We start from the raw sequence: 24,593 nt of genomic DNA, 5'->3' as shown, positions 1-24,593 counted from the left end.
TTTTCCTCTAGATAATCCTCTGCAGCACTGAGCTGTGGGGATTTTGGCAACCCACCAAGGTCTTGGCAAATCCTTGAGCTTCAGCCCTGCAGAGGCACCCAGGTGCTTGACATGTGTGATTGCTATGGCTTTATTTTGGGTTATGCTGTTTTCCCAGGATTTTGACGCATGGCAGGTCCAATTCTTCTGCATGTAGCTATGAATTAGTGCTGAAAACGTCCAGGAGGGTTTGTGTACCTTCGTTTTCCAACATGTACATCTCAGGAATTAATGGTACCTGAACATCTATGTGAAATCCTGATGTGACCCCAAGCAATACAGAACTGCAGCTGCACGCCCTGGTGACACCTATAAAATAGGTTTATTTTTATTCTCTGCTTATCTAAACAGTTTATTATATATCAAACTAATCTGCCTTTTCAATTATCAATTGAATCCTTTTGGGGTGTGCAAAAGATGCAGGCAGAGGGGCAGCTCTGTCAGTAGTTGAATAATTAAGATAATTTCCCTGGTTAATGAAGGTGAAAATTGGATCTTGTGTCCCACTAGGTGTGTAAAAACCATGTGTTAAAAAAATTATGCTGACAGGAGACCCAAATCTTTGTGCTTTAGCACATGTTGTGCAGGGGAAACCTGCCATGGCTGGAAGGGAAAACAAAAAGAACTAAAGAGGTTTTCTTTGATGGGACCATCTCGTAGAGGTGGAGGGAACTCTGTAGATGCTGGTGGGACAGGCCAACGAATACAAATGAATAAAAATTAATAAAACTGCCACTGAATTAAAACAGTCACAGCTCAGAGACATGAGAAAAGTCCCTCTGCGTGCAGACCAGCGGCGGGCCCCTGGCCAAGGGCAGGGCTGCCGGAGAAACATCTTCATGCTAAATATAATAAGGGGCACTCAAAAGGATTTTTAAATTATTTTAATATATATATATAATTTTTTAATGAAAAAGTTGATTTTTTTTTTTTTTTACTTTATTATTCTTGTGTAATTTCAGAGCTGTGGCAGCTTAGTGAGATTTTCTGTGATCTTGGCATCTGGGGAGTAGTTTTCCCTTTTCACTCATTTCTGCTTATTTAAAAATGAGTATTATTTCACAGGATTTTGGATGCAAGCAAGAGGTATGACCAGAAACCTAAATATTGTTCAACATACTGGTTTCACTAAGTAGAAGAAGTGTGCTGAGGGGGGAAAAAAGCAAGTTTTAGCCTGGATGCGATGTGGATGGAGGCAGATCCCACGTATTGCAGCAAGCCTGGCATCCCGTTCCCATATTTTATCCCGCTTTGCCCTGCACAAAACACACGAGGGATTGTCTGGAGGACAGTGGGGGCCTTTATACCCCTGAGCACGTTATTGCTGCTCAGCTATTTTCCCAACCCCCTCTTTGATATGCTTCCAGCCAGGAATCCATCCCCAGGGAGCCCTCGGGTGACCCGTGGAGATGTCACGGCAGCCACTGTGGACCCCAAATCCCTGGTTTTTGAGGTAGAACGAGACATTCTTGTGGACCAGGTGCCATGGGCAGGACAAGGATGCCGAGACAAGACAGTAGCTGTGAAAAAACCTTGTTGGAAAGCATCATCCCCCAAGGAAAACTAGGCACAGCATCACAGGGTGGGGGGTCCTGCCCCTCCATGGGGAAAAGCAAAAATCGGCTTAAATTAGCAAAGTGCCCAATTAGACACAACCCATCTCTGAATTCACAGAAAATGGGGCAAAATAAAGGAGAGCCCAGCTCTGAGGGTCCATAGGAGGGGCAATAAGAGGAGAATGCTGGTGGCATTTCAGTCTTGTGAAGAAACCTGCAGAGGGACCAAGTGGAGGCTACAAGCATGAGGTGCTGGGTGCAACCCTGCTGCATGGGACATCTTGGCTTTTCCATAGGTTTAGCCTTAAATTAAACAATTTCTGAGGCCGCATGCCCCCTTCGAGGGCAACACATGACAAAAGACTCAAGATATTTAGCTAGCACCTGCCCAGGAGCACAAAAACCACTCAGCACGGGGGAGAATCTCCTGCCTGGACGACGCTGCAGAAGTTGCTTCAACCCAGCAAAGGAGTCACTTGCAGGGGACTGGCCCAGATTTGGAAGCAGGGAGAACAAAGAAACGATTTTAGAAAGATGCCCATGATTGGAAATATTTTAATACCACTGAGTCACAATTTTTAGTACAAACAATCAGCAAAAAAATGTATTTAAAAATCCCAACCAGTCCCATTCCCACGGCCATGCATCCCATAGAAAAGTTAATGCAATTAAAAGAATAAAAACATTATTCTACACAGTGCTGTGCTCTTGATATAAAAATGCTTTTTTGATTGATTTTTTTTTTTTTTTTTTTTTTAAGGCACAAGTTTCCTTTTCAATCCTCACTGCAGTAGTTTTTGGTGTGCATTTTTGGAAGGGAACCCCATAAGTTGGGTTCAGCCAACCAAGCACCTGATGGATGAAGATAGACTATAAGCACTGTTCTCCCCTGATGGGTGAAGAAGACATTTTTACAGGGGGTCTGCAATTTAAAAGAGAAAGAGGGCTGTTAGTCCTGTGTGAGAGAGAAATGAAATAAAATATAGAAAAATAAAACAGAGCAAAATCAAATGTAAAAAATCAGCTACTTCAGCTAATCAGGATTAAAAACCACATAACAATAATAAAAAATATATGATCAAGCTCTTTGGATCATTTCCACTGTTTTTTCCTGCAGATTAGGTGTCATAGCATATGCAAGATGGATGGATGGATGGATGGAGGGATGGAGGGATGGAGGGATGGAAGTACGGTGGGTTTTGGGGAATTTATGTATGAAATTGGAGCTACGGTGTTTGCAGAGCAGTTAGTAGCGGTCGATACGAGGTACAAGGAGGTGGAGACAATTAGCATGTCTGCGTTTGAAGACTTCACTGCCTGCTCCAGGGGATCCTGTTGGGGGAAGAGGGATTTGGACACAGGAGGAAGCATCAAAATTCATGGGTCTGACCATCTGCTACCCGAAATAGCTGTGCTGGGCACCAAAAATAAAAACAAACCTCTGCTTTGAGTTCAAAGCCCCCATTTTGCCTGCTTTAATTTGCCTAATGCCATTTATTCTGCTTAACAAGGCCACATGTTTGTGCCTGGTGAGAAATAAACCCAGGGCAGATTTTAGCTGGCAGAGCTCAGCTGGAGCACCAGCAACTGGACTCAAATCAAGAATTAATAGTCCTTTAAAAAAACTGTTGCTTTTGGGTAGCAATGAGGCAGAGGAATGCTTGCACCCTGAAAGCATCCCTCTGCCAAAAGCGAGGCGCAGGGATGGGCTGGGTCTGATGGAGGTGAGTGAGCAGCAGCTTCATCCCGGGTAAACCCAGCACTGGTTTCGCTCTCCACTTGTTCCCAAAACCAGGATGCAGAGAGGGAGGTGTCACAGCACAAAGCGCTTCTGTGCAGCACACCCCCGTGGGACCAGCATCGTTCCCCCAGCATCATCCTGCTGCTCCGGAGCATCTGCATGACAGACGGACACGGTCCAGCCACCCACAATCTTGACCACCCCGGGGGGGCCAACCCGCCTGGCTGGGGGGAGCCTGGCACTGATGGATACGGGAGCTATGACCCCAACCCCCCCCCCTCCTATTTTAGAGGATGGCGCTGCAAATGGCGCTGAAACCTGGGAGATGATGAGAAGAAAGGTCTGATGGGGCATCCAGGGACCAGGTGGGGTGGGAGTGCCAGGGTCTTGCCTGGTTTTGGGTGGGGAGGGAGGCGCTGGGCAGGAGGGCAGGGTTAGGGGTCAGACGTACTCCCGAGCTGTCGAAGGCTGCGACTGCCGGTAGTACTGCTGTCCTCGCTGCTCCTTGGCGGGGCAGGAGCAGCACAGGAGGGAGCCCCCCAGCACAGTGAGGCTGGCGGCCCCCCAGCCGATGAAGAGAGCCGAGCCGAATTCGTACCTGCGGCAATAAACAGAGGGGAGCATCAGGGAGGGGTGGCAGAAAAGGCAGAGATGGGCACAAGGACGCTCGAAGCCCTGACGACGCTATGGGTGACATCGAGGCAGATGTTGGTTTTTCTTCTCTTTGGCCCTCCCCATCTTCCCTGTTGGCTGGATCCAGCTACTCGGTTTCCCCAAGCTTTAATCCTCCCTTGGGCTGAAACTCCACGGGTGCTCTTATTCTGTCTCAGCACAAAGCTGGCGTGGTGGTACTAAAACTTTAGCAATGAGATCTTCTGCAATGTGGCAGCTGTGGGGTGGCTTAGCTCCCACCCTGTGTGGCACATCAGCCTACAACCCCCCCTGCGCTGCCAAAACCAGCAAGGAAAGGTCCTAATGGGAAGTGCAGGGACAAGATGGAGCTCAGATAAAGAGCATCCCCAACACCGGGCTCTTACCTGGCGTTGATGGGAACGGTGCTCTCTCTGAAGAACTCGTAAGTCACCTGTGTTGCGTACAAGGACACGGCAGCCAACGTGCACAGACCTGGACATGGAATCATAGAACAGTTTGGGTTGGAAGGGACCTTTAAAGGTCATGTAGTCCAACCCCACCGCAACGAGCAGGGACAGGGACAATTTCAACTAGACATCAAACGACGAACACCCAGCCCATCACCATATCTCTCCCCTTCCTCCATCAAACAGCTTTTAAAAGGTGTTTGAGGTCTTCTGCACCAGAGAGGGGCAAAGGCTGGAGCTGCCTTACCGGAGAGGACAAAGAGGACACCTCCAGCAACAGCGATGCGGCTCTTGGTAACGGGATCCTCTTCACCAACTTTGGTGCATTTCATGCCCACCACGCTCACAATGATGCCAAAGAAGCCCAGGAGGAGAGAAATCACCATGAGAGCCCGGGAAGTCTGGATGTGAACTGCAACAGGGCGGGGTGGGGAAGAAAAGCTGCTTGCCAGCGTGTGCTTTCAGCCCCAGCAGATCTCCAAAAGCAAAGCAAGGTCACCTCATCCCACGCTGAGGATGAACCTGTCCTTAACCCTGTCTTTGCTGTGTGGCTCCCGTGTCACCCCTTCCCTGCACGGCTGATGGGGAGACCTCAGCTCCACTCAGGGCACCGCTCCCGGGGCCTTTCTTGACCTTCCTCCCTGCCACATTCATCCTCGCTGCGATTTCCCAGGCTGGGAAACACCTTGTCCCCAGCAACGCCACAGTCCCCAAATGCCACAAGGGTGATGCACAGCCCTGGGGGCTGTGACGTCCCCATGAGGCACTGTCAGTCCCCAAACATGATGCCCACCCTAAAGCTCAAACCCACAGGGGCTGGGGGGGTGTGTGTGTCTCAGCCACACAAAGGGACACAAACTCATGGGAACAAGAGGGGCTCAGGGAGGGAAAGGGGGAGGCCAAGAGAGGCTCAGAGCCATGGGGTGGAGGGGGGAGGCTCGGACCCACATTGCGGTTAAGATCAGTGGAGGGGAAAAGGAGTCTCAGACCCTTTTGAGGGGGGCTCAGGCACATTAGAGGGGCTCAGAGCCACGGCTGAGGAGGTGTGAGACCACCGGAGGGGCCGGGGGGGCTCAGAGCCACAGGGGGATTTGGGCACAGAGGGTGCGGACTGTTGGGGGTCTGCTTCAAACCCATCGAGGGGCTCAGCCCCACGGGAGGCTGACCCCGACCCGCAGAGGGGCTCAGACCCATATGGGGGGGGGTCAAACCCACTGAGAGGGGCTCGCACCCAGAGCGCAGGGGGGTTCAAATCCACGGAGGGGCTCAGCTACACAGGGGAGCTCAGAGCCACGGAGGGGAGGTGGGGGGGGTTCCGTCCCACGGGAGGAAGCAGGGCCCCCCCCCCCCCCCTCGTACTCACCGTCGAGGGAGAGGAGCGAGTCGTGGAGGCGGCACTGGACCTGCCCGGTGCTCTGCGCGGCGCAGCTCATCCACAGCCCCTCGTGAAGCCCCACGGCCGTGATGATGGCGTCCCCCGCGTACGAGCTCTGCCTCCACTGCGGCAGCGCGGCCGCCGCCAGCGCCGCCACCCACCCGCCCAGCGCCGCCAGGTACCCGGCCAGCTCCCGCGCCCCGCCGCCCATCCCCGCCGCCTCACGCCCGGCCGCGCCGCGCTGCCCCGCCACGGCCACGCCACGCCACGCCACGCCCCCCCCCGGCCACGCCCCTGGGGGGCACGGCACGCGACGGCTTGGGGGGGGAGGGGAGGGAAAGGAGCTGTGGAGAAGTCGGGGATGGGGGGGGGGGGGGTTTGGATCGGGGAGGGGGGAGATTAGGGTCCGAGTGGGGGGACATTTGGGGCGAGATTCGGGTTGGGGTGAGTATTTGTGTCCTGGGGGGTGTGTATGTGTGTGTGTAATTTGGCTACTTGGGAGGAGGGGGGAAATATTTGGGATCCAGGCAAGATTTGGGTCTAAGGAGGGAAGATTTGGGATGGATGGGGGAAGATATGTGTCCTGGATGGGGTAGATTTGGGGCTGGGGGGGGAAGATTTGGCAGGAAGAAGTGGGTATTGGGGGCGGGGGGGGGAAAGATTTGAAGTGTTTGGGTGCTAATGGGGAGATTTTGGTCTTGGGGGAGATGGGGACCCCTTGGCTGACAGTGCAGGGAACTGGGGAAAATGGGGGGAAAAGAGGGAGCTGGGGCAGGTGAGCCCCCACCCCATCCATGACCCCTTGCAACCCTGCTAGGGGCCAGGACACCCCCTCCAGCCACAGAGGCCTTGGGGGGGGGTGGCTCCAGGAATTTGGCACAGGAGCAGGGAAGGGGGTCGTGCCCCCCCCACTGCTGGGCCTGACCCTTGCCTCTCCCCGGGGGGAATCCAGGCACACCCCCGCGGCATCAACAAGAGGCACCATTGTCGGTGGCGTGTGTCCCGTCCCCCCCCCCCCAGGAAGGGGACACAGGGTGGGGAGGGGACATGTGCCACCGCCCTGGTGACACCAAGCAAGTAGCAGCCCCAGGACCTGGCAATCGTTAACCGCCCTGGCCTCATCAGCAGTCTGCTCACGCGCTTGGCCGGCCGGGGCCGGACACCGGGATGGTGGGCAACCACCAGCAGGACCATCCATCCATCCATCCTGGAGAAACCAGCCCCCGGGACCCCCCTTCTCCCGCCCCGACGCTGAACGGGGACCTGCCCTACGCCCTCTCCAAATATTATGGGGGTGCCCAGCTCCGGCGGCGTGGGGCAGGATTTATTTACTCACATTCCCCAGATGGTTATGGTAATAGCTGGGGCCAGACACACGCGGGAACAATTCGATGCCCTGTTCGGGGGGTGTCACGGTGTTCAATGTCCTTCTTGTTCAAGGACGGTTCCCTCCTCCCTGAAATTGTGGGTCCCTTCCCACGCTGCAGGAGCGGAGTCCAGGGGAGGCTATGGGGCTTATGCAGAGGTTGCAGGGCCCAAAGGACATGCTTGCCCCCCCAAAAGTCCCCCTTGTCCCCAAAGAACACCTTCCTAGGCTTACAGGGCTGCAAAACCCTCAGGGTAAATGTTCGCAAGGAGAGAAGGATGCGTCCCAACACAGGATGACAGTCAAGGTTGGGGGGGGAGGTGGCAGCCTCCAGCCCTCCGCTCAGCAAGCAACATCTTTGGAGAAAAAAAAAAAAAAAAAAAAAAAAATTGCCTTTATTCACCCATTTTCTGCAGAAGGCACTTAAATAGCTGCAGGTTCAGCTGAGCAGAAAGGCACACGTCTGCTACTGTGGCACCGGGTCCTCACCCCTATAAAAGCATCCCTCCCTTGCCCCCTCTGCTACCCCCCAGAGTCTCTGTGGTACCCCCAGGTCAGCTCGGCAGAGGGGGATGCTGGATGCCACAGGGGTGGTGCAGGGCACCCTCCAGTTCCCCAGCCCATGGCAGTTGGGGCAGAAAGGGGGGGTCCTGTCTGGCAGCCCCTCGGCTGAGCAGCCTGAAGCCGCAATGCTGGTGTGACTGGTCCTGGCAGGGATGTCCTGGTCACCGGGGGACGTCACAGCTCATCCTTCCCCACCACGACAGCAGCTGGTGGTTCCTGCTCCACCTCTGTCTCCTGCAGCAAATCCCTCTCTTCCGCGCCGAAAAGCATCTTCACCAGGTCGTCGGCCTGCACGCGCTCCTGCGGGGCAGACCCACGGGGATAAGCGTGGCCACTGTCCCCCCTCAAAAAACCCACTCGATGCTGGGGCGGGAGCTTACCCGCTCGCTGTGACGAGGGTCCAGGGTGAACCAGAGGGCGATGGCGCAGCGCTGGCCCTTGGTAACCGCTTTCACCCCGTGGGGGTTCTCCGAACCGGAGGAGAAGCCCACGGCACGGCCGCACTGTGGCTGAACCTCTGCCTGCAACGGATGGGAGACCCCGGTCAGGATGCACCCGGTGAGTGAGGGGATGAGCTTGTCCCCCCCATCCCAACCTCATCCCATGCCGTGGCACAGGGGTTGGGGTCGACAGGCAGGAGCTGGGTTTGGTGCTGCACATGGTGCTCACGGTGCTGAGCTACTTACGGTCTCGGTCTTGGCATCCAGCTCGGTGAAGTAGAAAGCTCCTCCTTCAAAGTCTCCGTTGAGGTAGAGGATGGCACTAAAGGAAGCAGGGGACAAACAGAGGTGACAACCATCACCACAGCTCCAGCAAAAAGGGGAGTTTGAAGCTCTCCCAACACCATGGCAAGATCCAGAGGCAGCAGAGCCCAGATTGGGTTGTCCTCCCACCCTGTTCCTCCCAACCCAGGTGCCACCAAGCCATGGTGCCCTCAGGTGGGGAAGCTCTGGCTGACAGACACCACCAGTACCTGTAGTCCCGAAAGGTGTAGGCTGGAGGTTCCTTCACACACACCAGGGCCTCCGCATTGAGGATGCAGTTGTCTACATGCACCTCGTGACTGTTGTCCCTCCGGCCTTCTTGCTTCTCTAGGGTGGAATGAGACCTGGCATGTCAGGACCCCTTTAACCTTGCAGGACCAAGGTCTGTCCCCATATGTCACAGGCTTGGAGGTGACAAGAAAGTCACCTGTAGCCTAAAGCCCTTCCACTTGCTGGAGTGTGGACCATGAAAGGCCATTCGGGTGGCTCAAGCCACCATTGACTTGTCCCACGACACCTCCATGGCCCTCCAGACACAGCCTCTCCCAGCGCCCGATCCCAAATGCCTCCGAGTGCTGAAATCCTGCGTGGCATGAAGCCACCTGCCCTGTCGGAGGCAACCGACAGAGCTGGGCATCTTCCCAAACCAGGCTTAGGGACAAGCTCCCTCACACCTTCCTTTTGGGAAAACGAGCAGGTTAGGGAACAGCAAAGAGGTCTTCAAGGAAGGGTCCAAGACCAGCCCACCCTAGCTGTTGGAGGGGACCCAGACAGGACAAGAGGCTGAAGGAGACTTGCTTCTCCCTGGATTGTGCTCCTCCGAGGCCACGCTCACCATCAATGGCCGTGCGGCACACCAGGTGGGAGTAGGAGAAGTGGAGCGGGACCTCCAGGCGGAAGTAGGACTCCATCATGTGTCGCACCTTCTCCGTCACATTGTAGTAGAGGTAGGCGCTCTGCAGGGGCACCTTGCCCTCCTGGCCCAGCTGCAGGGGATGGAGAGGACATGGGCTCAGCCCCAGGCAGCGTGGGCAGCTGCCTGCCTTCAAACCCTCCCTCCCTGGTCTCCACAGCCTGTTTCTCCCCCCCTCCCCGCAGCCAGCATAACCTTGAGGGCCTTGAGAACAGTCACGCCATAGAAGGTCTCACTGGGAGTGTGTGGAGATGTCTTCCCACGGTAGCCATCCCCGGCCGAGGCAGCTGCCTGCAAAACACAATCAGCGTTACCGGTCTGACTTCTGAGCCGCAGGCTGGGACCCTTCAGCATCCCCTGCCCCATCCCTGCCCTCTCCTCTCGTCCCCACGCTCACATTGGTGAGTCTCTGCAGCTCCCGGCACTCCTCGGCAGAAAGGACTCCGTCCACCACGACGCGCTGGGAGCCGTTCAGGGCCTTGGAGTTCATGGTGACACTGGCTCCTTCGTACACCAAGGGGCCACCTGTGGCACAAACAGGAGCAGGAGGACACAGAGGTGGGTGCCACCAACCCTGGGGGAAGCTGTGGTCCTGCCACCAGCCATGTGGAGGGACAGCGAGCTAGCAGCGGGGGACGTGGAAGTCCCCATCCCACCTCCCCTCCTGGCCCTCCACACCTTCTCGGATGAACTTGGTCATATCAGCAGACTCCTTGGCCTTCTCCTCCACCAACGTCTCGATCTCCTTCATAAGGTTGCCGATCTCCTCTGAGATGCGTGCTGCCGTCTCCCGCTCCACCCTGGGCATGCATCAGCCATCAGCTTCACTGCCCCACTGTCCCCACGTTGGGAATGAGGGGCACCAGGACAAGGGCAGGACAAGTTATCTCCAGGGGATGGTGGCAAAGCCCAAGGCTGGAGAGGGTCATCTCAATGCATCCCTCACCCCGAGCTGCTTGGGATGACCTAAACATTGCCATCACCCCAAGGGCTGATGGAGAGCAAAGTTCTGCTCTCCAGCAACATCTCCCAGCCCCAACATGAAAAAACCTCCCTGACAGCAGCTCCACAGCCATGGCCTTTGGCCCAAACCCCGTGGAGGAAGAGGGGTACATCCCATCGGTCCCCCTCTTGGGTAGGCTTGGCCAGCAGCTTGGGAGAGCACTCACTTTTGTTTCTCTCGCAGCCTTTTTGGTATCACCTCTTCAGGTGTCCATGTGTCCTGCAGCCAGAAGAACAACAACATCAGGAGTTGGACAAGCATCTGGCTGGAACACAGACCTCTCATCCCCTTTCCATCTGGCCACTGTGTCCAGCCTGGTCCAGCAGCACTCACTGGGTCCACAAAGGGGATGCCAAAGACGTCGTAACTGAAGAAGAGCAGCTCCTTCTCCATCAGGCTTCGCTGGCGGTACGCCTGGATCTCCTGCGGTGAGGGGCAGAAAGAAGGGGTGAGGGCACAGCATGAGGGCTCTGGAAAGATCCCAAGCGAGGGCAGGAGCGTGCAGGGTTTATATCATTCCCGTGGTCCTTGCTCCAGACCCGCAGCCCTGGTTTCCCAGTCTCTCCGGCAGCCGGGAAGCAAGTGGCTTCCCCCATCCCGCATGAACTTCCCTGTCCTGTGTGGACAAGCCCTGGGGAGAGGATGGGGGGCAGACAGACACACGTGTCCCTCCTGCAGGAAGCTCTTTAGAAGCAGATTCCCTTCCCTGCTCCAGCTGATGTGGGGCAGAGACCTTCATCCCTGCCTACCACCTTCCAGACAGCAGCCGAGCATCTGAATTCAGCTATTTTGAAGCCAAACCCTCTCCTTTTTAAGCAATTTAACTTCAGCTGTGGAAGTGTGTAGCAGAGGTGGGCTCAGATCCTCCTAAAAAGTCTGTCCATCTGCCTCTCACAGACCTCTCCCACAAGAGCTGGTCTGTTTGTGCAAGCCATCAAGCCTTCACTTGGCCAAAGAGATTTTGCCAGTGATGTTTTTCAGTCTCTCAGCTATTTTCTAGTTTGTCAGATCTTGCATCCACCCATTCCTCTCCACCTTGCCACTGAAGGGTGGCTGGACCAGAGGAGACCCTCAAACCTCTGCTAAGGTCCCCAAGGTGGGGAGATGATGTCCCTCATCCCAGCCGGTTGCTCACCTCTCGGGGCTGGATGGGTCCTGCCAGGTTTTCTCCCAGGACGGCCGTGTAATAGGCCAAGTTCTGGTTCATCACCTCATCGTTTGGGAAGAAGAGCAAATAGGTTTTGGTGCATTCAATGGCTTTTTCATAATTCCCATCTGCAAAGAGAAATGGGGCTGTTAACAGCACATCCAAGAGCATCAGAGACAGAGCAAACACTGATATGGAGAAGAAAGGAGAGAGAAAGTCCTTGTTTCCCAAAGGGATTCCCAAAGAGGGTAGATACCCTGTAGCAAAGATTACTCCTGCCACAAAGCCAAAATTAAGAGTCTGAGGCACTTTCTTGCCTCCAGAAATCAGGGCCATTACTTGGGTAGTTTTCTTGCTTGGAAAACATCCTGAAGCCTATTTTCAGGCAGCAAGACCCAACCATTTCCAGGCTAACCTGCAATTTTCAGCCACTTAAGCACCCTAACACACTTTAATCCTTTCATCTACAGGATTGCAGCCTTTCAATCTTCTTGGATGACTTCTTTTTTTCCCCCCTCCTTTTAGAAAACATAGTACAGAAACAGTTTAGATTTTTTTAAGGATGTAAATAAAAAAAAATAAAATTGGGTATATTTGCCTGGTTTATAACTAACTGCTCTAGAGGGGGAAGATGCCTCTGTGGTTTGGAGCAAGAGGTTGATAAAAAAAGAGGCAGGGGGAAAAAAAAAAACAAAACAAAAAAAACCCAACACACACACCCCCCCCCCAAAAAAAAAAAAAACAAACCCAAAACAAAACCTCTCTAGGCTGTTATTTCACTTGGAAAGCAAAGCTGCCCAGGAATTGAGCATCTACAATGATGTGGAGGGTTACTGCAGCCGGGCACAACGAGATCCAGATCTACTGAGGAACATTTCAGATTGGAAAGCATGCTAGTGTAAACCGTGTGAAGTTCAACAAGGTCAAGTGGAACGTCCTTCACCAGTATCAGTAAAGACTGGGGAATGCATGGGTTTAGAGCAGCCCTGTGGAGAAGGACTTGGAGATACTGGTGGACGAAAAAGTGGACATGAGCCTGCCATGTGTATTTGCAGCCCAGAAAGCCAACCATATACTGGGCTGCATCAGATGAAGCGTGGCCAGCAGGACCAAGGAGGTGATGCTCCTGCTCTGCTCTGCTCTGCTCTTGTGAGACCCCACCTGGAGTGCTGCATCCAGCTCTGAGGTCCCCAGCACAAGAAGGACATGGACCTACTAGAGCAGGTCCAGAGGAAGCCACAAAAATGGTCAGAGGGGTGGAACATCTCTATGAAGAAAGGCTGAGAGAGTTGGGATTATTGAGCCTGGAGTCAGAAGGCTCCAGGGAGACCATCTTGCAACCTTTCCATATATAAAGGGGGTCTTACAAGAAAGATGGAGACCAATATTTTACCAAGGCTTGTAGTGACAGGACAAGGGGAAATGGTTTTAAACTGAAAGAGCATAGGCTTAGGTTGGCCACAAGGAGGAAATTTTTTGTGATGAGGGTGGTGAAACACTGGAACAGTTGCCCAGAGAAGCTGTGGATGCCCCATCATTGGAAGTGTTCAGGGTCAAGTTGGACAGAGCTTTGAGCAACCTGATTTGTGCAAGAGGTCCCTGCATTTTGGGTTGGACTACATGACCTCTGAAGGTCCCTTCCCAACCCACACCATGGCCAGTGCTGATGGCCAACAGAGGATGGGGCAACAAGCTGCTTACTGTTATAGTAGGCAAACTGCAGGTAGTTGAAGTGTGAGGGCAGGAAATCCTCCAAGGGTTTCTCCCGGCCGGGCTGGGAGGCCAACTCCGTAACACAGCCCTGCTTGCAGCTTAGCACCTGCATGTAGTGATCTGGTAGAAAAAAAAAAACGTGTTTGTGGTCAGCCAAGGGCTGGTAGACAGGACCTTAAGGGGTCTCCACTCCAACCTCCTGCTCACAGTAGGGCTGTTGCCAGCTTTTTGGTAGTGGAAACCCTCAAGGATGGTGGTTGCCCACCTCTGCGTGATCGATGGTGGGGCTGTACCGCTCTCTAGAGACAGAGTGGCCATCCTCAGCTTCCCACCCTTGTGTCCTGGTGACCTTCTGCTGGCCCCTCTCTTGTTTTTCTGTATCCCTCTGGAATTTGGGGGATTCCTGGGTATCACCCCCAGATCTGAGTGCAGGCAAACACCTCCTCCCACGTAGTGGCCACACCCCTCCTCATGAAATCTAGGATGGGATTTTCCTTCTTTGGGATGATCCCCCCACCCCCGCTTTGGTCTTTGGGGACCACCCCACCCTCTCCCCCCACCCCAAGGACTGTCCCCAGCTCTTGAGATGAGACGCAGCACGCACAGCTCCTACCTGTGATGGCCTGGAAAAGGTCTGCGTTGTACTCCAGGTAGTTGTAGCCCTCATAGTCGTAGGGTCCCTCGCAGAGCACACGGCACTCGGTGTCCGCCACAAAATACTCTTCCAGTGCCTTCTCCAGGTGCAGGATGGCGGCGGCCGGCTGCTCCTCTGTGTAAAACCGGACACCCAGCCGAAACTCGCTCTGAGGGGAGATGAGAAATGATGGAGGGAGCTCAACACCTCGTTCACTGTGACAGAGCACCTGGGGCATCTTGTCCCAGACCTCACTGCACCAAGGTGGCATCTCTTGAGCTTGCTGAGAAAACAGTCTCAAGCAATCTCCCCAGGTCCAGCAGCAGATGGGTGTTTTGGGAGGGGTTGTCCAAGGTGTGGGGGGGCCTCACCAGGTGGGGTTTGGCCTCCAGATCAGTGAAGTCATCCTCGCGGACACCGGCCATGGCTTGGTAGTACTCCAGGTTCTGCCTCATCTCTTGGTGTCCAGGGTTGGCCACAAAGAAGGTGTGTGCCGCCGCCGCCGCCTGCGCCGGCCGGTTCATCTGGGTGGGATGGGATGGGGTGAGACAGCGGCTGCCCCCACGGTGCGGACCCCCCACCGTGGGTGCGGAGAGGACCCCCATCCCCGGGGCAGCACGGCGGCCCGGGGGGGGTCCCGCAGCCGGGGCTGAGGGCGGTGACAGGGGGCGGCTCCAGCGAGCTCCGACGTGGCACTGCGGGGGGGGGGGGGGGGGGGGGGGGGGCGGGAAGGGCAGGGGAGGGGCGGGCAGGGCCCGGGACCACCGTCCGATACCCCCTGCCCCGCCGGGGTGCACAGCCGGACCCCTCCCGGGTCCCGGGACACCGCCCCCCCCCCATCCCCCCCCCGCGCAGGATCCCTCCCGCCCGGTTCTCTCGGTCCCATCCCACCACCTCCCGGTTCCAGGATCCCTCCGGGCATCCCACCCATCCTGGATCCCCTCGCACCGGGACCCCCTCTCTTCCCTTCCGGGGGTCGCTGCCGGTCCCGCCGCCCCGGGACTCGCCCGCTCTCGCCCTTCCCCGGTCCCCGCTGCCGGTCTCGTACTTTGAAATAGGCGACCTGGAGGTAGTTGTAGGGGCTGCGCTTGCTGAACTCGCGGTCCAGCTCGTCGCCCAGTCGGTACCGGGAGGGCTCGGCGGGCCCGCAGCCCCGCAGGCAGGCGGCGCGGCGCAGCAGCCCCCGGAAGAAAAGCAGGTCGCGGAGCACCGGTTCGGGCTGGGGCTCGGCCCCTTCTGCCGGGCCGGCCGTGGCGTTGGCGCAGCGCAGGCGGCACCGCACCAAACGGGAGCGCACGGCCGCCCGGGCCCGCAGCGCCCGCTCCATCTGCAGCACCACGGCGGGCCAGTCTCCCCGAGCGTACGCCTCGGCGCCGGCGGCGAACAGAGCGTCCGGGGGCTGGGCCGGCAGCGGGAGGTCAGCCGGTCCCGACCCCAGCCCCGGTACCGGCGCCGTGGCCAGCAGCGCCAGCAGCACCGGCAGCGCCATGGCCGAGCCCCGCGCCCGCGCCCGCCGCCGCACCGGGCACGGGAGCCCCGCCCCGCTGACGTCGCTAGCCACGCCCCGCGGCGGAAGCTCCGCCCGCCCGGGCGGAAGGGGTAGGCCGGTGATGGCGGCGGGCGGCGCGGGGCCGGAGTCGGTCGCTTTGGTGGAGGGCAGCGCCGGCCGCGCCGGGGACCGCGGGGACCTGGTGGCCCTGGCCCGGGAGGTGCAGCAGGTGAGGGCCGGGCCCGCGGCCGCTCCCTCCCTCCCGCCCGTCCCCCGGGGGCTCCCAGCACGTCCCCCTCCCTCCCGCCCGTCCCCCGGGGGCTCCCCGCCGTCCCGCTCCCTCCCGCCCGTCCCCCGGGGGCTCCCCGCCGTCCCGCTGCTCTCCGGGGTGCCGGGCGGCCTCCCAGTGTGTCCCGTCGCTCGCGGTGCCTCCCGCTGTCCCCTCCCAGTGTGCCCCAGTACCTCCCCGTGTTTCCCCGTGGGCCATGGTGTTTAGGGCTCCGATACCTCCCGTTGCACCCCAGTGCCTCCCGCCGTGCCCCTGGTGACTCCCGGAACATCCCACCGAGCTCCCAGTCCACCCCGGTATGCTCTAGTGCTTCCCAGTATGACCCGCTGCCTTTAGTCTGCCCCAGTACGCCCAGGTGTGTGCTGCCACCCACGCTCCCGGTCCATCCCAGTGCCTCCTGATTCATTCTGTTCCCCCTTCAGTGACTCCCAGTCCATCCCAATGCCTGCTAGTCCACCCCAGTTCCTCCTGATATGCCCTACTGCCCCTCCCAGTACATCCCAGTGACTCCCAGTATGTTTTACTGTCCTCCCAGTGCCTCCTAGTACATCCTAGTGCCTTCCAGTAATACATCCTAGTTGTGTATGTCCCCCAGAGCTTCTCAGCCCACTCAATCCACTTAAATGCTTCCCTGTAAGTCTACTGTCTCCTCCCAGTGCATCCCACTTCTGTCAGTCCATCCCATCGCCTCCCAGTATGCCCTACTGCTCCCTTCCACTCCTGCCCAGCATGTCCGGGCAGCTCCCAGTGCCTGGCCTTCCTCCACAGCTGTCACCTCACTGCCCGGGGTCTCCACGGCCGCACACGGGGCAGCTCCCGCATCCCCCACGGCCCCGTTAAAGCCTCGAGCGAGGCTGTGACCGCCGCTCCTCCAGCGCACACCCAGCGTGGCAAGGTCCGAAGGGCCGCAGCTCTTCCCCGTCCTGACCGAGCCTCCTTCTTCCTCACAGGCAGATGACTTCATCCGAGCAAATGCCTGCAATAAATTGACTGTCATCGCTGAGCAGATCCGGTGCTTGCAGGAGCAGGCTCGGAAGGTAAGGATGTGCCTGCAAGCTGGTCAGAAGGCTTGTTGCCTTGTGATTGCACGGGGAGGGAGGTTAGGATATGTCCTAACTGCCAGACTTTTGGGCAGAGCTGTGGCCTGCATGTGAATCATGGTCAGGAGCCAAGTAGAGAAGATTCAGTAGGAAAATGAGGAGGGTTTATTGTCTGGTATCAGCTGGGGAGAGTTGGTTTTGGTGCTTTCCCCAAGTCCTCTGCACATCAAGGATGACTTCTTTTGAGGTGAAGGAGCAAGGGCAGCTAGTCACAAGCAGCTTGGGTGTCAGGAAGGACAGAGAGATCACTGGTTTTGGGACAGATGACTCCTGTCACCGTAGTGTGTGTGCTGTGTTCCCAGGAGGACTTGGCACAGCGGCGTGCAGTGTGGCTCTGGCTGGATCTGAGCCCCTGGGAGAGATGAGCTGTTACCTGACGATGGTTTTGGCTTTTTCAGTTTGTCCCAGCTCATTTGCTGGAGCAGGTGGCGGCGGCAGCAAGCCCAGCAGGGCTCGGCTGTCCTCATCAATTCAGACTTCACCCTTGGGGGTGAAATTTTGGAGCCTGAGTGGGAAAGGATCTGCTAGTCACTGCGACTGGCCTGCTGCCATCAAGGCCACTATGTCATGTAATCGTTAACTGGTGGAGCTGGAGCTGTGGAGCAGTCAGCTGGTGGAGCTGGGGAGATGAATTCCCCTTTGTTTGCTGTCCCTTCCCTCAGGGACTGCAGCAGGGAAGCCTACAGGGCCCGGCAGCAGTGTACAGAGACAAGGAACGAGTCCGGCACATGGTGGGGTCAGGCACAGAGGCTGTGGTAAAGAGGTCCTTGATGCTTGGAGGTACTTCCACCTTCATGAAGGGGAGCTCTGAGGTCCAGCTGACAGGGGAAAACTTTATCTCTTCGGAAAGCATCTCCTTCCTGGGACAAGTAAAAATGTGCTGTGTGAAGCCAGATGCGCGCTGGGGAGGACAAGGCCTTGTGAGTGGTGTGTCGAGTGATGTATCTCAGGCTCTGGCTGAGAGGCAATAGTGTGTTGTTGTTTTATTTCAAGTGTGGAAATTTTAAATTTTTTTTTTTAGGTCTTGGATGAAGCTAACAGAGACGCTGATCTGCACCACGTGGCCTGCAACCTTGTGAAAAAGCCAGGAAATGTTTATTACATGTACAGACGGGAAAGTGGCCAGCGATACTTCTCCATCCTGTCTCCTAAGGTGGGTGGTTACAGCCCCTGAGGAAGCAGGTAGGGGAAAACACCCCATTTCTGGTGCTTGGACACTTCTGGAGCTCAGGCAAAAGCACCAACTTGCTGGGGGCATTTATCGGCCCTTGCTCAGTTGGTGTTTGTCCTTAGTCTGAGTTACTCTGCTGGTGTAAGAGCCATATTATGGAGTTCTCTTGGATTTTGGTGGATGGTGGGCAAGAAGACCTTTGGGGCGTGGACCTTAATTCTGCTCTTTGATCCCTGCAGTTCTTTCTCTGGAATTAAAGAGCTGCAAACATGCCCTGGGCCTTCCCTGTCCAGTGTAGCTGTCTGGCAGTATGGTTTTCTCAGGACCTTCAACCCAGGGAGTGAGTTTGTCTGCAGCTTGGTATGGGTGGTCTTGGAGGTATCCTCCTTCCAGGCCACCTGTTTTCTTAAGTGCAGGGTGAAGGCTTCAGAGCAAAGCACCGAGCATGTGGAGGAGCTCTGTGTAGGTCAGGGAGATCTTATATCCCCGAGCCTCCCTGCGTCAGCAGCACTGTAGCTCGACCTGGTCTTAGATTCAGGGTAGTTGAGCCTATTTTGGGGTTAGAAAATGGGATGGTCACGTAGCTGTGACTACATCAAAGGTGTTGGGGCCATCTGGCACGGGCAGAGGTTGGGCTAAGGGACAGCCCAGCTCCAAGCAGAACTGAGCAGTGATGTGAATTTCTCCTTTCTCCTCCAGGAATGGGGGACCAGTCCCCATGAATTTCTTGGTGCCTATAAGCTCCAGTATGACATGTCCTGGACCCCGTTTGAGGACATTGAGAGGCGAGATGCTGAAATAAACATCCTGGAGAAGCTGCTGAGCCAGCAGGCAGCGCTGCCCCTGTGTACGGAGCCCAACTTCCACGGCCTGACCAAGTGACACAAGTGACCATATGGGATCCCCTGAGCAGAGTCCCTGCGTGAAGACAAGCAGTGCCTGCATGCTGCCAAAGGCAGGGCAAGGAAAGAGACCAAGAAGCAAAAATGCTGATGGCACCAGTACTTGCTCTGTGCTTTAATGAGTATAATTCTGCATTCAGTCTTACTGGATTTTCTAGTAATTGAGTAATTTATTTCATTGATTTATGCCAAGCTGTAGCAAGAGGCAGATATTATCAGGCTGAGTCAATTCCAATAGGGCTTGGGGCAAAAAGCAAAAATGCTTGGGGCAGATGTGATAATACTATAAAATATGTCCTACCTGTCCAGCTCTGGTGTACCTCACTGTGACTACCTGTGGCAGGTAATGATTTCAGGACTGAGTTTTGCCCCTTGTTAAAATGCACGTATTTAGGAAGCTCTGTGGCCTGGGAAGAGCAGTCGAAACCCTGCGCAGAAGGGTCTGTTGGTCTCTGTCCCAGCTGGTCTGAACCCCTAAGTTTGGCACACGAGGTGACCTGGAGCTCTCTTCTCTGGGAAGAGCATCCTCAAAATTACCATGCAGGCTTCGAGTGCTCTTCAGAAAGTGGGTGTTTCACAGTCCTCATGTGTTCCCCTTGGATTTGAACAAATGAGTTGCCAGGGTGAGACAGGAATGTGCAGGGACACTGAATGCCTCTGTGCCAGAGCAGTGGAAGAAATCAAATAAATCAATCTTGATCTCAAACGTACCTCTGGGACAAGCCCCCTGTCCTGTCTGTGTGGCAAGCATCCCTTTGGCTTTACCAGGGAGACTCGGTGGCATGTGGGGCTCGTAGGACATCTCCAGCCTCTTTTTCCACCAAGAACTGGGGAGAGGCAAAGGTCAGAGCTGCTGAGGAGATGTCCTCCCTCTGCCCAGCTGCACAGGGCTCCTCCAGGAGCTTGCTTGCTCCTCTGTGAGGAGCCGAGGTGGGAATGCACTGATGGAGAAGGAGATGTCCAGGTCGGATCCTGCTATGCCACGTCAGATCTGGTTGGATCTTCCCATGACTTGTTCACCTCCCTGAGATGACAAGGTGGTGACCCTCCATGCTGCTCAGGGCACTGTATATGCACACTGGCCTTATCCACCTCCTCCGCTGGTGATGTGTGAGGGTTGAGGACCACCTGTGGAAGGGGAATTGTGACTCCAGGGTCTGGGCCCACCAAGGGTGGAGGTGTACTTGTGGTTAGGCTCCACCAAGAAGCACCACCTCCACCTGCATTTGCGGTTGGGGTCTCCTGACTTCTGAGGTGCTGGTGGAAAAGCTGTGTCCTCTCTTCCCCATGGCATGGTCTTGGGTGCAGCACTCGCTTCCCGGGAGCTTGCACATTCCAGGCAGCCACTCAGCTCCAAGTGACCTTCCCAGACATTGCCCCATCTCCTTACCCACTGCAGAGGAAGACACTGCTGCCTTCAGCTCTGCTGGCTGATCCCTGAAACAATTTGGGGCTAAGTCTGTGCATCAGGCTTGGATCAGTTCATGCATACGCTCTCAAAATAACCTCTAATTCCTCTAAACTTCCTTGTTCTCTTTCTAACATTGATTTGGTCATCTTACAGCAAGTCCCCAGAGTGTTCTTCTCCTCCTGGCCCTCATCTGCAGCTGGGAGGGGTTTGGGTGCCCCACCAGAATTCAGCAGAGGAGGTGGCTTCAGCATCGCGTTCTCCCAGGTCCCCTTGACTCATGCCTCTCCATCTCTCTCTGAACCTACTGCTTCAGGTTAGGTGCTGCAGCGACTCTGCCCAGGGGAGGGAGGACCTCTGCATCCCTGAGACCCTTGGGGATCAGCACCATCACTGGATCTTGCCATGACTGAAGTTTATACCCCTTTGGCAGGGCACAGCCTCTCCTCCAGCCTCCAGTCTCCCTCTCCTCATCCCCACTCCCCTGGCACACCCTGGGAGTTGCCTTGAGAGATGCTCGAGGCTGCTGGCCTTCCCCATGGGAAGAGCTGTTCCCTGCAAGGATCGCAGAGGGATGGGAGGTTGAGACAGCTTCCTGGCAGCCCAGGATTTTTTGTGTTCTAGATTTTCTTCTCCCAGCTCTGCCAGATGCAGTAACTCAGCTCCATCCTAGTGTGGCTGAGCCTCTGGTTGGCAGAAACCTGGTCCTTGGAGTCAGTATGGGACATTTCAAGCACCTTTACCCATCTGACCCTCCCTCACTTGGAGTACAAGAACAATACAAGCAATGTATTATTATTATCATTAGGTGAGGGTATAGTTAATTCCTTATCGAGTCACAAGTGTCTAAATTGATGGGGTTTTCCCTGCTTGTTTCATTGCCCCAGGTCTTATTGTACTGCATGTTATTAAATCTTAACTTGGTAGAAAGTTAATTACTGCACGGGCTTTGCCATGGTGCTAATTACAGCAACATCAGAGATCTTCACATGTGTTGATTTATGCTCCTCTGGGAGGAGAGGATTCCTGCCCCAGTTTTATTTCTGTTTCCCATCATTAAAATATGTACAATGACATGCACAAGGGGATCGGGGTGATGTTTGCAGACCTCCGTAGCTTGTGATTTCATGCACTGGCCTTTGTGGGGATTTCATGCGTGCTTTCCTACATCTCCAGCAGACATCCCTTACCCTCCGTATCCCTTAATTCCCCAGTGTCCTGCAGTTCCTCTGGGTGCTGTCAAGTTTTTTCTTGTATTTGCCCCAAAGGAGCAAAACCACTATGGCAGTAGCTTTGTGTGGAAATATATAGAAGGTACCAAGAGGCAAGGCATGGAGATGGTGGGCTCGTGCTCAGTGCTCTCTGCACGGCGGGAAGTGGGGTTGCGGCTGCCAAATGGTCCTGCTGTGGACCAGGGAGGTGATGCTGGAAGAGGGGAACCATTCCCCCCAAATGCTGTCTGGTTCCTCTGAGACAGCACGCCTAGTGTTGCCATCTTGGCTTGTTTTTGATCTAATTAAACCCAAAGAGCTGAGGCAACATCAGAAATACTGGGAGGTGCTGCTGTGGAGCCGAGCAATCCATCCTCTGAAAAGCTGGCAAGGATGGAGCTGGTGGCAGAAAGATGAGCTGAAGCCTCCTGCAACACTTGCAGCGAGGATGAGCTTCCAGAGGACCAAGGAGATGGTGCTCAGTGGAGGACTCCTTGAGTCCCTCCAGGTTCATGATCTCAACTGTTCAGCTCAGCCTCTACCGAGCCGTTGCCTTTATGGGTTTTTGGCTCGATGGGGCAGGGTTTTAATCCAAAAATCATCTGGGAAGAGTCAGCAGGATGTGGTGCTGGAGGGCAGAGGTTGTCTGTGATGAGGTATGGGCCATGTTTCATTCCTACATGTTTTTCAAGCCTTTCATTTAGATGAGTTTGTGCTCTCTGCTTTGCCTGGTGGAACTACCATATAGGTAAGGAGTGAACGTGGCAGAACCAGAGGCCACAGGCTTGTGGCTGCTGTTCCAGCTGCAGTACGTAATGCGTTTCTCAGATACTTTATATCAGGTTAAATATCAGTCACCTCCTGCAAGACTTTGTTTCCATTCATGACTTCATCTTGAAAATTAATTTTGAAAATATTCCTCTCTCTTTGCTCTTTCATGAGCGCTCAGGACAGCAGTGAACATGGTCTGAGGGCAACGGCTAGCTCCAAAATCCCCAGGGATGGACAGTCTTTGCAGGATAAGACACAGATGGACTTCTGACACCATTAAAGTTGGACAGAGTGGTTTTTGCTCCATCTTTGGTTGCGCAAATAAACCAGGGCTTATTTAAAAGGGCCAGCAGAAAGATGCTCTTAACATCTGATCCTCTCCTGGGTGCTCCCCAGGGCTGATGTTTGCTGACTCTTAGGGATACTGTGAGCCTTCCTGTCTTCTTCTGGTCCTGAGAGATGGATTTATTAATGGATCAATGGCATGAATGATAACTGAGTGAGGGAAAACATCTCTCAGATTTGATAAAATTTCAGGAGGCACCAAAACAGGGCCAGGCACTGCAGGCAAAATTAAAAATGATATAGAGGGTCTTTTTCAGCCTTTTCAGATGATTTTCAGCCCACAGCAGGGATTTTTAACCACAGGCTTTCTGCTGCTTCCACGTCACCTTGAGCCACGCTACAAGACCAGCAAGTCTTCCTGGCTTATAAAAATTGAATTCACTCTAAACAAGTTTTCTGTTTCAGGCCAGATTTTGGTTCCTGCTTCTCAAATTGGCAGCGCCTGGAGATTTTCTTCTTGTGCTCTGGTTCTCGAAGGGTCGTTTTTCCTTTTATTTGGGAAGCTTAGGGTTATTTGGTTATAACCCCCCCCCCCGAATATCCCCTGTACTGTGGGGCCATTTCCCAGCCAGGGAGACTCCAGTAAAAGCCCTGCCAGGATGGCAGCACTAATTAGCTCATTGCTGGTGATAAACCTCTCATCCGTAATTCCCCAGCACTGGGGGATGTGCAGCAGATCTAGCAAGGTTAATAACATTTGTGGGTGGATTTTGTTTTTCCCTTAGGAGACAAGGGGACCTGGGACAAACTCGCAGGGAAGCACCCACGCAGCGTTGTGACCAAACAGCCCCAGAAGTCTGGGTGATGATTAATTCTTAATTAGGCCCTTTCTTTTGGGCACTGAAGCCTGGATCTCAACTAAGAGGAGTTGTAACTCTTTGGTCTGTTGTGTTACAGCTTCAGCTCCAGGCAGAAAAAAAAAAAAAGAGTAAATAAAAATTGAGGGACTTTGTAAATGGTGATGCAGGGGTACACGTGCACCCTGTAGGGGAGGCTTTGTGCCCTCCATGTTGCTCCTGTAGCCCTTGGGTGCGTGCAGGTGCAGAGTGGGGGGGTCCCACGGCCCGGGGTGCATGCAGGGCGGTGCAGAGTGGGGGGGTGCCACGGCCCGGGGTGCGTGCAGGGCGGTGCAGGTGCAGAGTGGGGGGGTACCACGGCCCGGGGTGCATGCAGGGCGGTGCAGGTGCAGAGCGGGGGAGTCCCACGGCCCCGGGGTGCATGCAGGGCGGTGCAGAGTGGGGGGGTGCCACGGCCCGGGGTGCATGCAGGGCGGTGCAGGTGCAGAGCGGGGGAGTCCCACGGCCCGGGGTGCATGCAGGGCGGTGCAGGTGCAGAGTGGGGGGGGTCCAACGGCCCGGGGTGCATGCAGGGCGGTGCAGGTGCAGAGTGGGGGGGTCCCACGGCCCGGGGTGCATGCAGGGCGGTGCAGGTGCAGAGTCGGGGGGTCCCACGGCCCGGGGTGCATGCAGGGCGGTGCAGAGTGGGGGGGTCCCACGGCCCGGGGTGCATGCAGGGCGGTGCGGGTGCAGAGTGGGGGGGTCCCACGGCCCGGGGTGCATGCAGGGCGGTGCAGGTGCAGAGTGGGGGGTGCCACGGCCCGGGGTGCGTGCAGGGCGGTGCAGAGTGGGGGGGTGCCACGGCCCGGGGTGCATGCAGGGCGGTGCAGGTGCAGAGTGGGGGGGTCCCACGGCCCGGGGTGCATGCAGGGCGGTGCAGGTGCAGAGCGGGGGAGTCCCACGGCCCGGGGTGCGTGCAGGGCGGTGCAGAGTGGGGGGGTCCCACGGCCTGGGGGTGCGTGCTTGGCCCGGGGGCTCCCCACGGGCTCCCGGGACGCGGGCAGCCCCGCAGCCCCCATCCCCGCTTCCCTCCGCACCGTGCTCGCCCCCGCGGGCGGGGCGCGCGCTCCCTCGGGAGGGCGGGGCGTGCCGGCCGAGCAGCGCCCCCTGCTGGCCGCGCCCCGCCCCGCCCCGCCCCTCCCCTCCCTCGCTCCCG

General features: G+C 56.0%; 3 protein-coding genes across 4 annotated transcripts; 1 reads left to right on the top strand and 2 right to left on the bottom strand.

Annotated features, from left to right (window-relative positions):
• Positions 1–2,132: 2,132 nt before the first annotated feature.
• Positions 2,133–6,023, bottom strand: CLDN19 (claudin 19). 2 transcript variants are annotated; one of them, XM_042795125.1, is made up of 5 exons: positions 5,800–6,023; positions 4,684–4,848; positions 4,374–4,461; positions 3,788–3,934; positions 2,133–3,491 (listed from the first exon to the last, which is right to left on the bottom strand). In XM_042795125.1, exons 1-5 carry the CDS (start codon positions 6,020–6,022, stop codon positions 3,470–3,472), a joined length of 645 nt encoding a protein of 214 aa, XP_042651059.1. In that variant the 5' UTR covers position 6,023; the 3' UTR covers positions 2,133–3,469. The 2 variants fall into 2 exon arrangements, with proteins under 2 accessions (XP_042651059.1, XP_042651058.1); XM_042795124.1 differs by having other exon boundaries at positions 2,133–2,517.
• Positions 6,024–7,550: 1,527 nt separating this feature from the next.
• P3H1 (prolyl 3-hydroxylase 1) lies at positions 7,551–15,453 on the bottom strand. The gene is made up of 15 exons (XM_042794794.1): positions 14,964–15,453; positions 14,287–14,439; positions 13,895–14,084; positions 13,270–13,401; positions 11,557–11,696; positions 10,755–10,844; positions 10,588–10,640; positions 10,097–10,218; positions 9,816–9,943; positions 9,614–9,709; positions 9,341–9,491; positions 8,715–8,832; positions 8,428–8,503; positions 8,122–8,262; positions 7,551–8,041 (listed from the first exon to the last, which is right to left on the bottom strand). Exons 1-15 carry the CDS (start codon positions 15,402–15,404, stop codon positions 7,916–7,918), a joined length of 2,157 nt encoding a protein of 718 aa, XP_042650728.1. The 5' UTR covers positions 15,405–15,453; the 3' UTR covers positions 7,551–7,915.
• Positions 15,454–15,504: 51 nt separating this feature from the next.
• CUNH1orf50 (chromosome unknown C1orf50 homolog) lies at positions 15,505–19,576 on the top strand. Its single transcript, XM_042794795.1, has 4 exons — positions 15,505–15,633; positions 16,644–16,730; positions 17,815–17,946; positions 18,664–19,576. The coding sequence occupies exons 1-4, from the start codon at positions 15,526–15,528 to the stop codon at positions 18,844–18,846; spliced, it is 510 nt and encodes a 169-aa protein (XP_042650729.1). The 5' UTR covers positions 15,505–15,525; the 3' UTR covers positions 18,847–19,576.
• The last annotated feature ends 5,017 nt before the right edge of the window (positions 19,577–24,593 follow it).

This window comes from Tyto alba, unplaced genomic scaffold (genome assembly GCF_018691265.1).
Source record: "Tyto alba isolate M040663 unplaced genomic scaffold, T.alba_DEE_v4.0 Super-Scaffold_20000042, whole genome shotgun sequence".
NCBI classification, from domain to species: Eukaryota; Metazoa; Chordata; class Aves; order Strigiformes; family Tytonidae; genus Tyto; species Tyto alba.
The sequence above is the reverse complement of the archived record's forward strand: the minus strand, read 5'-3'. Positions and strand labels throughout refer to the sequence as shown.

Excerpts from the sequence above, each read along its gene's own strand:
- CLDN19 (XM_042795124.1), bottom strand. The coding sequence starts at position 6,022 with ATGGGCGGCGGGGCGCGGGAGCTGGCCGGGTACCTGGCGGCGCTGGGC. Across the intron at positions 4,849-5,799 it reads CTCGCTCCTCTCCCTCGACG|TTCACATCCAGACTTCCCGG; the intron begins GTGAGTACGAGG and ends GCCCTGTTGCAG. Across the intron at positions 2,518-3,787 it reads CAGCCTTCGACAGCTCGGGA|ACCCCCTGTAAAAATGTCTT; the intron begins GTACGTCTGACC and ends TTTAAATTGCAG.
- P3H1 (XM_042794794.1), bottom strand. The coding sequence starts at position 15,404 with ATGGCGCTGCCGGTGCTGCTGGCGCTGCTGGCCACGGCGCCGGTACCG. Across the intron at positions 9,710-9,815 it reads AGCTGCAGAGACTCACCAAT|GCAGCTGCCTCGGCCGGGGA; the intron begins GTGAGCGTGGGG and ends TGTGTTTTGCAG. Across the intron at positions 8,833-9,340 it reads GTGCCGCACGGCCATTGATG|AGAAGCAAGAAGGCCGGAGG; the intron begins GTGAGCGTGGCC and ends ATTCCACCCTAG.
- CUNH1orf50 (XM_042794795.1), top strand. The coding sequence starts at position 15,526 with ATGGCGGCGGGCGGCGCGGGGCCGGAGTCGGTCGCTTTGGTGGAGGGC. Across the intron at positions 15,634-16,643 it reads TGGCCCGGGAGGTGCAGCAG|GCAGATGACTTCATCCGAGC; the intron begins GTGAGGGCCGGG and ends TCTTCCTCACAG. Across the intron at positions 17,947-18,663 it reads TCTCCATCCTGTCTCCTAAG|GAATGGGGGACCAGTCCCCA; the intron begins GTGGGTGGTTAC and ends TTTCTCCTCCAG.